At 40.6% G+C, this 15,171-nt stretch overlaps 1 protein-coding gene across 3 annotated transcripts in view; it reads right to left on the bottom strand.

Annotated features, from left to right (window-relative positions):
- Nucleotides 1-15,171, bottom strand: part of ST8SIA5 (ST8 alpha-N-acetyl-neuraminide alpha-2,8-sialyltransferase 5) — a 48,648-nt gene that overhangs the window by 20,177 nt on the left and 13,300 nt on the right. For 2 of the 3 annotated variants that reach the window (XM_075020483.1, XM_075020482.1), the window contains one exon: nt 6,864-6,971. The exons of the other annotated variant lie outside the window; for it this stretch is intronic. In XM_075020483.1, the coding sequence (XP_074876584.1) occupies nt 6,864-6,971 (108 nt within the window). The remainder of the gene's footprint in view (nt 1-6,863; nt 6,972-15,171) is intronic. 3 annotated transcript variants of the gene reach the window in all.

The raw sequence follows: 15,171 nt of genomic DNA, 5'->3' as shown, positions 1-15,171 counted from the left end.
GTGAGCAACCAAATCCCGCTAGCCTTTGCTTCTATTAATATTTCTATGTGACAATATAAAAAACTACAAGGCTTGGTCAAAAGGTTTAAGGGCCTGACATCAATACAGCGATTTTTTTCCCTCAAAGAGTGCATCCTACCACTTCTCACAGAGTATTCTCCTAAGATTACTTTGACCTCATTTGGAAGGCACAATCCCCATTTGGCAGATAAAGAAGCTGATGTAGAGGCTGATTGACAGGGAAGTCAGGGGCAGGCAGGAACTGGGACCTTGGGATCTGCTCTCATAGACACTGCCTAGACTAGACGATTGCCACCAAGAACAAAAGCAGCCACTGAAGTTAATGGAAATCATAATGACCTTTCACACTACACCTTGCAAAAGAAAACACCTGTGGATGTACTGATGTTAAATGAGATCCCCCTGCTTTGAGAATTGGCAAGTGAAGCAGAAACGTTTGATGCCCTCAGATTAATGTACACTCCACTAGGACTGGGGCACAAAAAATCATGTTGCTGCATGTGTTGTTTCTGCTGTTTGAGACCCTGTATTGTCTTGTCCACACCAGGACAGTGCTTGAAAGACTGAAGTAAGACAGAAGGTGCTGTGGGCACAAAGAGGCTGGAAAAGCAAGACTTCTGTACAGGTTGGTGAAACTATTTGATTACTTCCTCCTTGGGGACAACAAATATAAAAAAAGTTGGTTCACATTCCTCCTGGCTACCACCTGCTGATGCCAATGTCACTGGCATTAACCGGTTTAAGTCTTTTACCACCTTCATCTCTAACGTTACTGTAAGTAGTAGGTGTCTAACTGATGATGAATTTTCAGTATGTGGCTGTAGCTAGGAACAAAATGTGTCATTATAAACAGTGATATTTTTCATTATTAAAAAAATGAAAAGATAAGCAAGAGAAAATAGTCATACATCTTTGTATACATTATATGGTAAAAGCTCTTCTGAATTACTGCATCAAGTTCTGATATTTCTGGGCTGTGCTTGCAGCCCAGAAAGCCAACTGTATCCTGGGCTGCATCACAAGAAGCGTGACCAGCAGGTCGAGGGAGGGGATTCTGCCCCTCTACTCTGCTCTGGTGAGACCCCACCTGCAGTACTGCGTCCAGTTCTGGGGTCCTCCACATAAGAAAGAACATGGACCTGTTGGAGCAGGTCCAGAGGGGGGCCACAAAGATGATCAGAGGGATGGAACACCTCTCCTATGAGGACAGGCTGAGGGAGTTGGGGTTGTTTAGCCAGAGAACAGAAGGCTCTGGGGAGACCTTATAGCAGCCATCCAGTACCTAAAGGGGGCTTGGAAGAAAGCTGGAGAGAGATTTTTTACAAGGGCATGTAGTGATAGGACAAGAGGTAATGGCTTTAAACTGAAAGAGGGTAGATTTAGATTAGATATAAGGAAGAAATTCTTCACTATGAGGGCGGTGAGGCACTGGAACAGGTTGCCCAGAGAAGTTGTGGATGCCCCATCCCTGGAAGTGTTCAGGGCCAGGTTGGATGGCACTTTGAGCAACCTGGTCTAGTGGAAGGTGTTCCTGCCCGTGGCAGGGGGTTTGGAACTAGATGATCTTTAAGGTCCCTTCCAACCCAAACCACTCTATGATTCTATGATTCTATTTCAACTTTGAGGGTTTGAGACATTGGCAAGAGTTATGAAAGGACCTGCAGAAACGATTTGGGTTCCAAAAAGTATGAGAGATGTATGAAGCTTAATCCAAACATACGGTTACTGAGTAGGGAGACACTACAAGAGGATGCAATTCCTAGTAACAGGAAGCTTTTCAATACAGCATAGCAAAGAAGGAAAAATAGTATCTGATGCCTGGAAGCTGAAGATAGAAACGGCATCTTTAGTTCGAGGCTGGTTTTCTTTCTAGAAGAACCAGAGTAATCAAACAAAAGTCAGGAGACAGAATTCTTGTACAGGTACTCATGCTTCCCAGAAGATTCATGTAGCTGAGGTTAAAAGCTATTAACTCATGAAGCTCCTGATCTTCCGCCTAGGATATTTTGAAATGTTTAGCTACATTTGTCTCCTTACAGTGTCACAAGTTCTTCTGTTTTTTGGTAATAGATGGCCTCAGAAATGTCCACCCACCAAGACAAGGGCAGTTTCCCAAGATATCCTGCCTATCTTCCAAATTAAAGACTTTTACTTTAAAAAAACCAAAAGTGCTTCCACAAACCAGCCCTAAATCCATAAGTTTGATCTTCCACAGAAGAGGAGTGGGTTTTATATTTCTGTCCTTTAAAAGCAGTTCATTGATAGCTCTATGTACCTCCCAAGTAACCTTAGAAAAGTGCATGCATCCATCTGTCATATCTCAGAGATGTCCCTTTTCTGGATTCCTTATTTGGTTTGGTCCTGTGACTTCACAGATAGTTTACACATCTGTACAGTTAAGATGATAGCTGTGATACCCTGAGGATATGATTTTCATCACAACTATGAAAGCTCCTGGCAAACTGGCACTGGCTGCTCACTGCCATTCTGATTTTTGTCTCCTGTCTTCATGTCTCAGCACACAGATCATTTGGGACTGCTTGGCTCTGCTGCCCGATACCACGTTAGCAGTGTGAATTGACCAAACATCCACTCATGCCAATGCCATATTGTTCCCTTCTCATCTGTCCACTTCTTTGGGACCCAAGTCTCTCCAAAATTTCAGTCTGATATACTAGCCAATACAGCTCTACAGCAAGAGCTGTGGGTGTAACAGCAGGAGCTAAAGCAGAGACAGCCCTACAATGTGTCACCCCCAGAATGATTTATTGGAGAGTATATTGAATTGTAGTTTTGGGAAGACCTTGGTGTTTCTTTTCTTTCACAGTCACTGTATCAAAACAGCATCGGCTCCTGATAAACAGCCGTGGGGTATGCTGCAGGGAGTCCCATTTTACCAATGCCAAGTTTTCAGAACCCTTCCAATTTTTAATAGACTGCTGTTCGGCTGTTTTAATCAAGCCCATTCCCATCATTGTGATTGAAATAAGCTGCTGATGTTGTTATCCGTATGACCACCTGGGAGGCATAACAAACTACATGACAACACTTGTACATCAATAACATCTCAAAAACCACATTTTAGTTTACTGTTGCAAACAATGGTGCTTTTTTTTTTTTTTTTTTTTTTTTTGTGGTTCTTAAGATTTTAGTACCTTTGTATGAGGAGTTCAGCACTATGACTTAAGGAACATCCTCAGCTACTGTCCTGGCCAATGAGTTCTGCTGGCTCAAGCCCTTAAATTCCTTCTTGTAGAATGTGTATTTGATGAATCCAATTGATTACACTTTCTATTTTGTAGCCACTGGGGACAAAGCTCCAGATTTGTCATACTGGAGAACTCAGTGTACAAACTGACAGGCCCAAAAGCATAAAGCTCATGTCTCCTCTCACCCATCAAAGGCTTCTGTGGTCTCATCACCTAAGTCCTACACTGAAACTTATCTTCAGCTCAGATAAGACTGAAGGTGGCCGAGAACACCATAACCCAACCAATATGGCAGAAAGATGATCGTATCATTAAGGCAGTTTCTTGGCAACAAAAAATGCTTTAAGCATGAAGACTCACAATCCCAGAAAGTTGTAAAACACATTAAAAGGAGAACAGAAGAATCAGGGCTCTAGGAAGTAGTTGCATATATTACTTCTCACAACCAGCATCAGACAGAATCCTTTACCTGATTCCCCACAAGGATGCTGTAAGATTTATAATACTGAGCACAAGATAAAAAGCAAAAGGTAGAATCTGAGCAATGGCTCATACGTAAGAACTAAAAATAAGCCAGTATTCAACAACTGGTTGACATTGCATCTGAGTGGGTGTTTCAAAGAGCCTGCAGCCCACCTAGTCCTCCTTTTTCTGAAAGAACACCTCCCTGTGGCTTTGGGGAGGTATTGAGTGTTTCACTTTTACTCCTTGAAAGTATTCACAATTTCTTCACTTCATAGAAGTCCTGCAGCAATGCAATATGCATCGAAATGAAGTCGAGCATCTACCCACAGCAACATTAGATGCCACAAACATGATCCACACTCTCAGTTGCACCACATACTGAGCCGAGCTCATGATACAAGCTTTTAACTCTGTGGACTGGTTCTACACAATCTGAAGAACCGTCTTATGCACTGGGATGAAAAGCTTTGGTTAGCTTGGTTACTCCAGCACAGCAGAGCTGTCTGCAACCAGAGGAGGGCTCATTTTCCAAAACTGTGTAATAAACTCCCCTGGACAGTAAAAAACATCCCAATTGCAAGCCACACTTTAACTTCATGCATTAGTTATGGTCTGAAACAGTTTCTACTGGAATCAGATAACATGACACTCTTTGTTTCTGTCCTACTTGATCATTTTCATGCAATGTTTAATCGTCACTGTTCATTGGTTTTGATATGGTCACTATTCTTGTGAAGTCTGGCTGTCTTGCAGTTCTAATGCACTTATTGTCTCAGTGTGCCTTTGCTCTGGAAGTCCTTCATTTTTGCCTAGCAAATCACTCCTACAGAATAAGTTGCCAATGTCTCTACACCATTTATTAAGTTACATAATTAAAAGATAAAGAATAGTTATAGAATATACATGGGTTGATACCACATATATAAAATAAACATGTGTCTATATACATATAAATATGCATATTATATAAGCTAATGAAAAGCATATTAATATCTATTTCAGTTAATATCTTTAAACACCATACCTTTTACAAGGAGGTGACAACACACAATAAACTGCAGAGCCATGCAATGAAAGGTAATTACTGTGCATATGCTGACATATAATTAGTTTTGTGCACTTTAGACATCTCTCTGGAGACCTGTAAATATATACAAGTAAAACCAGGTTGGTAAAATGTAGTCTGAAAGTTTTCTATTTGGTGGAAAAAAGTATTCATTTGAGGAAGGCTTGTTATCAATTTATATCAACAGCCTGAAGTTGGGTGTCAGATTAAGACTCTCAGGAGATGTCTAGTGATAACACAGTAAGAAAGGTGATCAAAGGTAAATAGTAAACAATTTATGACATAGCTCTGCAGTTATTCACCACACAGTCTCACCTCCAGTCTCACCTCCACATTTATGCAGTTCTTTTTTATTTTGCCATGTTCTCAGCTTTCAAACAGTAGACAAATGGATAAATAATATCTATAACACACTTATGTGCAGTATATGTTGCAGCTAGACTTGTCCCTAACTCAAAATCCCCATCTTTCAGCTCCACAGTCATTAACATGACACAGACTTAGAAATTTGCGTCTTTTGTTGATATTATAACCTTTGAAATTTATACCTAACTTGTGCGGTTTGAGCCTGTTTGTATAAAAATACTTGCATCCTGAACCTCTTCATCTTTGAAGAGGCTAAACAGATTGAGAATAGTACTGTTGTTCAGTGCCTTACAGATAGTATGTATTTTGCAGTCAAGGGTTTTGGTCCCCATCCTGCAATCAATGATGGCTCAGTTGTCTCTGTCAAGGGTGCCTAGAGGGGGAAGACTATATTTATTAGTTTTCTCATGTCTTCAAGAAGATATCTGTCTTTGTGCCACATTCAGTTCTTTTATATGCCAAGTGCCTAAACTGAAGACTGCATATGCAGACTACAGATGCATACACAAAAAAGGCAACGAAAGTAGATATAGATATACACACACACACATACACACACACACATACATACATAGAATGAACCGTTTTTCCCTTGGTCTGAATGAAAAACTGCAGCTTCAGTTGCTTCTTTTTATAAAGAGCCTTAACTAGTTAAACCAGTCCAGTGGCGGGTAGCACTCATACAGGATCACATTACAGCAAAGAGCCTTAACAGGAATTGCAGCATTGCTGCGGTTCAGTGAGACTGGATGATTTTGGGCAGGTCAGACTCTGTATTTCTCCTTGCCTTTGAAATGCTATCAACTCCACAGCTGTAGTGGTGTACGGTTACCAAAATGATGATATTTTAAATAAAATACATAATTTATCCAGAGAGAGTATTAAATGTAAGCTTCTTTTAATTCATTTTATTTTTTCTTTAACTTAGAGTCTTTCTAAGATTTCCCTGCTACTTATTGAACTTGATACTACACATGACTCAGGATTTTTAACCTCTACAACTGAGGTTCCAGGAAGATACCCCAAATATTCACCCTATGCCTGTACCTGGATTTACGCAGATGGCCTGCGATAGCTATGAAGCTCTTTAGGCACAACTGCAGCCAGCTTCCTGACTATGCACATGGCTCTTTATGACCCTTCAGATGTGTGTCAGTCAAAAGGATCCTACTACAAATTAATAAGTGTAAAAAGTGCAACGGCACATCAGTGCTTCTCATATTTTCAAAATAATGTAAATAAAGGAAATACTCTGGTCTTATCTTGATAGAACACTTTTCCCCTACTGGGCCCTGCAAAGATTTCAAGTTAAACTATGTTTTCTTAGAATATATATTCTATTATAAAGAAAGCCTTGGGCCAGATTCTCCAGTGTGCTTTGTGTGCATCAATACTGTCATGTTGGGACATTCTCCACCCAAGTCTCTCTCTCCCACACTGCCACATATTGACACATAGCATTGGTGGGGGAATGGAAATAGGAGAGGCCAGGACACAAAAGTCACCCTCTTGCATACTGCATAGATGCTTATGGTATATTCCAAAATGGTCCCGAGACCTTGAAGGGGGAAAACAGCACAGCAGTTGGGCATCCCTGGCATCTTCTGTGCCATGGGGAGCAGTACCAAGCAGCCAAAGGAAACTGCAAATCTCATTTTTCATACAGCCTGTGCTCACATTTGTGTTTCATACAAAGAGAGAGAGATCTCTGTAATTGTTCCCTCGGGTGTTGGTACCTGGTGCCTGTGTCACTGCCACTCTTCACTGCTCCGTCATCCGTGAAATTAAAGGTGCCGGTCCAATTTGCCAATTCCTCTCCATTCTGCCAGCTAAACTGCAGCCCTCTAGCAAGAAAATGAGGCAGTTGATATTTGATATCATTCATTAGGTTAAGTCTATCAGCATGAGTTCTCATGTCCTTTTTCTTAACACAGAAATGTGACTATGACACATTCATCAAAAACAATAAAAAGATACCAAGAACCACAAGACATCATCTTACTAGTGGAAACAATTAATTTACAGTTCCCATAGACTCTACAACTTCTTGGCTGAAAACAACACCAGATTCCCCAACCAAATTGGAAGGCCAGTAATCATCTGTGCTGATAAACAATATACATATGTGTGGAGCAAGGTGGAAATTTCATTCCCAGACATGCAAGTGCAAAAAGCTGGAAACTTATGCGGAAAACTGCAGGGCCAAAGAAGTAAACCCTCCAAACTTCAATTTTACATGTACAGTAGTTGTTAAATGTGGTGAGCACTGGGTCCTTCCTCTGATTTATTGGCCATGCTAGTAGAGGATTTGCCATTTAATGACTTCTCCAAGTCACACTATAATGCTTCTTTTTGCTGTTTGGGAAGATGATGTTTTTTAAGCCAATGCGTATCACAATCTTCATAACTCCCTGTTTTCCAAACTTCCACAAATTCATTCCAAGACCCATGATGCCTGAAGTCTTCTGGAAACTACACCTATAGCTGGGTAGAAATCCCGCATGTATTTAAAAAAACTGAGTCTGAAAAAAACATTAGACAACACAAGTCAAATCCTTTCCTTAGCTCAGAAGTCAACAAGAAAGAATCTTGCAGATTGTTATTTTTAATCTTCTCCATTTTAACCCAATTTCATGATTTCAGAAGCCTGGCAGCTGAGTTGTGAACATTTGGTGCTGCCAATACTGAAAGTTAACTTCCCAGCTGGGCTGTGCGGGGACAGCCAGGAAGCAATCTGCCAGCCTGCTTTGCCCAAGTGAAAGGACATCCAGGACCCCGCTAGTTTTCTTCGTCAACAGGCTTATTACAAGGACTGGAGAATCTCTCAGACCACATCCATCTTCTAGTCTAACTGGCAGCAGTTATAAGCATAGGAAATTAAGAAGGAACAACATGGGGTGTTAAAATAAGGCCTCTCTGCTTCCTGCAGCAGGAAAGGGGAGTAACTCTAAACAGCTCCAAAAACATACAGTAGGAGTTTATTTGTTCTATATTGTGGAAATGTGTGCACATAACTTCTTGTTGTCATAGTTATTTTAAGACAACCTTGTCTAACTTCAGGTATCAGCAGTGCAGGCATTTCCACATGAGCTAATTGTCTTTCCTCTTAAAAATCAGTAGAGATTGGCTCCGTACTGTTAGTTTAGGGGAAGATTCACCCCATCAAAGGCTGGCCTTCACCCTAGGGTGAACTGATCCATCCCCCAAACTCTCCCTCCATCAGCAGTACGGGGAGGACGAGGTTGCTTGCAGTGTGGGCACACGCGACGGAAGAATCCCACCACCCAAGTGAAGTGCAGTGCATGTCACCACAAATGTTTTTTGACCTAAACTCAAGATATTTTGAAAGAATTTAAGAAGTTTATTCTTGTATGTTTTGTGCCTTTTAATCTTTTTGTTCTGTTCTTTGTTTTACTGAAAACAGACTTTTTGGTAAAGGCATTCTGGGGGAGAAGGAATTCTGAAGAAGGTAGGGATCCATTTCAACACTCTGAACTGAGGAAAGAGCTAGCCTCCTAAACTGCCCTCTCCCCTCCCAAGCTGCCTCCCACCTCCAGCGGTCAAATTTTGCCTTTTTAACTTTTTAAGTATAAAAACAGGAACATTTCAAATACAGAAGCCAAATTTTTGCTCATAGGAGACCCATTCTAATTACTTCTTAGTTAAATGCATGGATGCAATTCTCCTGTTTTCCAAAAAGTCAAAACAAGTGGAAGTGACTATGCTGATCGCCATAAGCAAAATGAGATGATATCATATACTTACATCTTACGTTCACCTTGGAGAGAGCTACTTTGGTGGTCAATTTGCAGAATCACATCAAAGGGTGTATAGGTTTTGCTATAATCGCTATAGGCTAATGTAGTGCTATGGCTTGCCAGGGAGTCCCACACCTTATACGTTGTTTTGACAGTTTTTAATCAGCTGAGGCTGCCCAAGGTACCACTTCCAAGTAACATATTGGTGTGAAGAAAACATGAGAAAATTCTCACTTTTACTAGGACACCTTCACTTTTAGGCTTGTTGAAATAAACACTTGTGATTCTCTCCCATGTACCACAGTCTAACACATTTTTTTGCCACACTGGTATGGAAACACGTTTCTTTTGAACGTGTATGTCTTTGTAAAAGGCATCTAAATACATAGCCTTAAAAATATGTTTTAATTGCTAAGGGCAGCACTGAATGATACATGGAGAGAGAGAGTAGAAGTGTGGGAAAACCAAGTTGCAATTGTACTTTTTAATTGGATTTAAATTAGATATTTTGGGCTTTGATATTTACTTGCAACTGAAATAGAGAGCATCAATCTAGATAAATAGCTGGTGTTGGTGTGTCCTTCAGAGGTGAACTCTCCTAAAGCATAGCTAATATTCAGGCAGATGAAATAAAGAATTAAAACATTTGGTAAAGTCCTTTCGCTTTGTATGTCTTCACTCCACATGTAACAGCTGGAAGGAAAGCTAAGTAAATGCTCAAAGGCAGAGGGGGGTGAAGTCTGTCCATAAAGCAAAAGAAATGATAAAACCACTCTTTAATGCCCTCCTCTCATCAAGCCTTTTTTGGGAACAGTGTGTACTGTAGCTGAGGCACCAAGTTTAAAGGAGGACATGCACATTTTGGGTAAGATCCAAGAGGAGATCAGGAAGACTAAGACTGAGGAATGGTAGATATGTCTTACAATGAACAGCTTAAAATACTTAGCTTTGAAATGGCAGAATGGGGGATCTAACTGAGGTACAAAAATACCTAACAAGGGCAAGCAAGGGTCTGGGTATGACACTTCTACACGGTAAGGACAAAGTGCAAACTTGTGAGCTGAGCTTACGGCCAGGAGCAAGCTAAGTGTCCAACCCTGAACCAGACAGGGAAAGGGGACCACATAGTGTTGTTCTTCCAACAGGTACTCCAGACGTTAGCAACACATAGAATTATATATACACAAAACACACTACCGAAGAAACATTACACAGCTTATAGGACTGTGTGTCTCACTTGTGAGTCTGCAAGACTGAGACCAAGCTGCTGCTCTGCATTTTCTGGAGTGATGGTACAATAAACCTCTTCCTCCTAGTAAGAACAACTCCCATAAATAATGGTTTGTAGTATTAGGACTGAGTAGAAATCAAGGATGAGACATTTAAAAACACTGACCTGAATTAATTCTGTTCCTAACAAGATTGCTGAGAGTTTTACCATTCATTTCAATCAGCCTTGAGTTGGGAGATTTCAATTTTAAAAATATATTAATCCTCTCAGTTGTGAGTCATAAGTGTTCATAAAAGCTGTCTGGCCAAATTTGCAAACAGCCTGACAAAATGAAAAAAGACTTGAACTTCTCCATCGGTGTATTTCTTTTGTATATTACTGTAGTTAAATTCTACCATGTTCACTCCCAGCACTAACTACATTTAAACAGGTGAACAGGAGGTAAATTAAGCTTTTGTGAATCAGAATTGCAATAGGAAAGCACATGCAGGATGGAAACACAGAAAAGGAAGAGAAAAAGAAGCAGAACTAAAAAGAGAGTAAGGAAAGATTAAAAGAAGGGAAGGAAAGCAAAGGAAATGACTTAGACATAGAGGTCTCCTATGTAATTTAGACAGTTCACGTCAGAGTTTTAAAAAAAATCAAAAAGCTAATTTTAAGCCTGGGATCATTAGCAATGATTACCAATGGTGGAACTTTGCCATTTGCTCAATTTGCCTGAATGTTATTTCCTTCTAAAATTAGGATGTTTCCCCAACATGTGATGCTGATGATGACAAGGGAAGACTATGAAAGATGTAATGACCAAAACCACTCTTAGTGCAGAGATGCTATGTTTTGCCCGTTCACTGTAAGCAAATTTCTCATCAAGTTTTATGGACATCATTAATCACAGGACTTACCCCTAACAAATAAGAGTACGAGCAGTGTTGTGCCTTGCATTAGAGAAACTCCATTAAGTTGAATGTCTTAGCAATAAAGACCTTGAGTTTCAGGTAAATGTCAAAGCAATATTTTGATCCTAATTGGTAACTGTAAGTGTTGAATCAGTATGTGGTCAAATAAACACTGGCGTACTGTAAGAATAGCGGGAGGGGGTGAAAAAACAGAAAATTAACAAAGCAGCAGTAATTCTGAAGGGCTTGTCAAGACCGGCTGTCAAGAAGCAGCAGGAAGCAAAGCAAAAAGCCTGTTGCCGCAATCCAAACAAGAAACAATTCCTGCACAAGCAGAGGTTTTAATAGCAGAGGATGTCAAACAATTATGAGGGGTTTGAACTATAAGGCGAGATGGAACAAGTGGATAGATTGCAGCAAGAAGCTTTGCATCCGTGCTGCCATCACATTGAGATCCCACCTCACGGCTGTCTCATTGCCTTTCTAAAGTGTGAAGGTAGGGCAAAAAATCAGCGCAGACAGGAAGGCTTTTAAAAGGGAGCTATGTATGCTACAGCTAAGACTTTAAGCAGAATTTATTCAGGAGAGACCCACATGCTTTCAAGGCATAAGAGCAGTTTGGTGCAAGTGGCTGAGTAACACAGTGATCAGCACCTATGGGTAACGAGGACTGAATGGCAACAGGGACATCACGCAGGTGGTGCGAGGAGAGGGCATGGAAGATGCCACTCCAGTGCCAACCCATTCCCCCAAAACAACTAGCTCATCTCATTTAATCCCAGCCAGCAGGCTATTTCCACTCATCTTTCAAGGTGACAGCTACCACTACTCCCATCCTGCATGTACCAGAGGCAGACTAAACCCAAAAGCAAGCAAAAACAAGCAGAAACCAATGTCATTTTATATCGGTGAAGCTAAGTCAAAATCTGACTCAGCTTCCTGGCCTACCACAGATGGTCAAGCAAGGGGAAGCGGAGGAGTCTACAGACTCCTTCTTTGAAGGGGTGAAAGGGAGATACGAATGTCCCCAAGAGCAAGGCAAATTACTTCATTTTCTTTCTGGGCTCCCTCTCTTATTTGTCTTCACTTTTCCTGCCCTTTTTTTCTAGCAGTTATCATATTCCTTATCTATATGCATTCTCCCTAGCAAAGAGGCCATTAGGTGGTGACAGCAAGCCCAGCTTTTCTGACTCGAGCTCCTGTTTAAGTTATAAGCTAATAGTATACACATTAATTCCATATACATCATTAATAATTTTATAATCATATTTCTACAGGCCTGGTCATGGTGCTGTACTGCACTGTTACATACTACCCAAACACAGAAGCCATATACAGTCCCTGCCCTGACAGACAGTCCAGGCCATGTATACGCTTCCTAAAATCAGTGGAAGATCACTTACTTTCACTGTACCTGTTTTCCCATTTCATAATTCTTGTGCCCTTGAGAGGAGGAACTGAAGACATCAGTGTTAAATGATCATGCTACTCTCTTTGAAAATGTAAATTGATGCCCCTAGCCTACTAACAGGGATGTTACAGAGGTATTGGAAAGTCAGATGGTTAATCTTACTGAAGATCCAGTTCCTTCTTTCTGCAAAATAAGGAAACTATGACTCACTGTGTCCACAGGGCGTATGGAAAATAAAACGAAAACAGTGGTATGCATGAATGACCTGCAGATGAGAGTGATTGAAAACACTCACTAAAATGGATCAGAGAGTAGGAGGAGGTTGGGTAAGAAAGGGGAATATCAGGAGTCTCCAATGTGACAGACTGCTGCACAAGCAAAGACAAGCATAGCAGCCAACAGAGATAACAATAAGAGGAGTTTTGGAGAAAAAACAAGGATCCATTTTTTTTTCACACAGGCCAGAAACAGCAAGTTTATTTACACTGCACTTGAAAAGACATCAGAGGGGCTCCAAAGAAGTAAAGCATCCCCTAGGTAACAATGAGATGCTGAAATCAAACCCAACCCAACAGAGTTAAGGCAGACTAGCTTCTGTGTCCAAAAACTCCCCTTTCCTGACAAAAGGGCCACACTCAGTCCCTGAAGACAGTGAAGTTAGATGACAAGAGAAAGGCAAATGCTTACTTGAATAGTTTTATATCACTTCAAACACTCCAATCCATTTTGAAATAAATATTCAAGGCACAGCAATCTAGAAAGACACAGCACAGATGAAAGAAAGAAATATAAATCTGCCTGTAGCAGTCCAGGTCCAATTCACCTGTGCTATAATGCCAGAAAAATACCATGTGTTCATTGGCCTCTTTCAGTAGAGAATCCATAGGCATAACCCAGCCAGGTACAGCACAAAGAAATAAAACATTTCTGGGGCCAACTCATGTACTTGAGCAGGAAGCTCCCCTTCTTATGTGAGTCCATAATAAAACTCACATTTGCATTCAGTGGAAGCAGAGGTGAATCTGACCAGTCCAGTTTAGAAAAATACTTATTTCTCCAGTAGAATTAGCAAAATGCAAGATTTGGTCTGGATACATTCACATACATACTTCTGCTCACTGCATTAATAGAGACCAGTCTTTGTCTCAGTGACCTAGGGCTTTGCAAGTTGACTGATACTGGGTAACTGCTGAGCTGATTGCTTGCTATCTTACTGGGAGAAGACCATTAGAAAAGGTTTTGAAAATGTATGAAAATATGTGGGAGAGCAGGAATGGTATATTCCCAGCAAATGGAAGAAATGAAATAATATGGATCCCATGAAAAGCAAAATACGGATGAAGATGTGGGAAAGGGGCACGTCTGGTTACACTACACACTTGGCCATACAGTATTATACCAGGGAGAAGCTTGGCTCTACATATTAGAGGGAAATGGTAGTAATAAAGTGGTGGAGGAGTATATTTTGACTAGCACAAAGAGCAAAACTGGAAACATAGGTGGGAAGCTTCTGGATTATAACCACCACTACACAGAAAAAGGTTTTGTTTCATGTAACACATTTCACATTTTGGTTAAATCTTGCATCAGATATTTACATGCAACATCTGAAAAACCTGATATAAAATCACTTCCTAAAAAAGATAAAATAGACTCAACACCAACATTCAACTAGTCTGCTTGAACGGGACAAAGTGTTGACTAGGACATCAAGAACATTGAAGGACACCTTTCGAAACAATACAGTCTTTCCTTTTCTCATCTGTGGCTGGAAGATAAACATCCAAGAAGTAATAGATAATCTGTGTCAATTCTATTTGTAATAATTATTCATAATTAAAATATTATTATTTGTAATAATTAGGGGCAACAGAAAACCCAAAACAGAATGACCTGACAGTGAGGCAGGTTGTTTTCTTTTCAAGAAAAAAGGCCAATCAAGCCCCAAGCACAGAGACTCACAGGAAATCCCAGATATTTTAAGATACCAGCAAATTCTGACATTTGAGATGGTAGCTCACTGCAAAGATACCTGATGCAGCATGGGTACCAGAAGCAATCTCACCACAGCATTAGAGATCTGACTGAGCTAATTGGTTTGCATCTCATGTTCCCAAAACTAATATATTTAGCACCAGGCCAAGTGTCTCTACACTGTACTATATTCTTCAGTGTAAACATACCCACAGAGCCCCATTTGCAGTGAGGACCCATGCTGAAGATGATGAGCAAAATGCCACTTATACTCAATGTGTCTGTATCCCATATCAGCCACAGGAGGAGGCAATATTCCACCTCTCCATGCACAGAAGTGGATGGCACCATCTCCTCCTACCATTTGTGCAAGGCCTCCAAACTGTTGACTGCCCAAGATTTTCAGCTAGGACTGTGAAAAGCCTAACTTTGGCTATATTTGCTCTTATGGAAAGTGCTGTGAAACTACCAGTGACAGAGATTGCTTTTAAGGTTTTCATCATGAGGACTAAAGCATAAAACTAACTAAATAAAGAGGACATGGAAGGACAGTGACTATCTGCAGGGCTGATGAAAAAGCAAAATGGATGCAAGCAACGGAGGGCAAGGACACCTCAAAGAAATGAGAGGTTAAGTCCACAATCTGCCTGAGGGAGGCACGGACTGCTGAGCAATGAATACACTTGAATTAAAAAAATGAGAAATGAAATGAAAAAGCAATCAAGGGTAAGAATGAGGCACAGCAAAAGTAAGAAAATACAAAGCTTTGCACAG

Source organism: Buteo buteo, chromosome Z, assembly GCF_964188355.1.
Source record: "Buteo buteo chromosome Z, bButBut1.hap1.1, whole genome shotgun sequence".
Classification (NCBI taxonomy): domain Eukaryota; kingdom Metazoa; phylum Chordata; class Aves; order Accipitriformes; family Accipitridae; genus Buteo; species Buteo buteo.
This window is presented reverse-complemented; position numbering and strand designations above follow the sequence as displayed.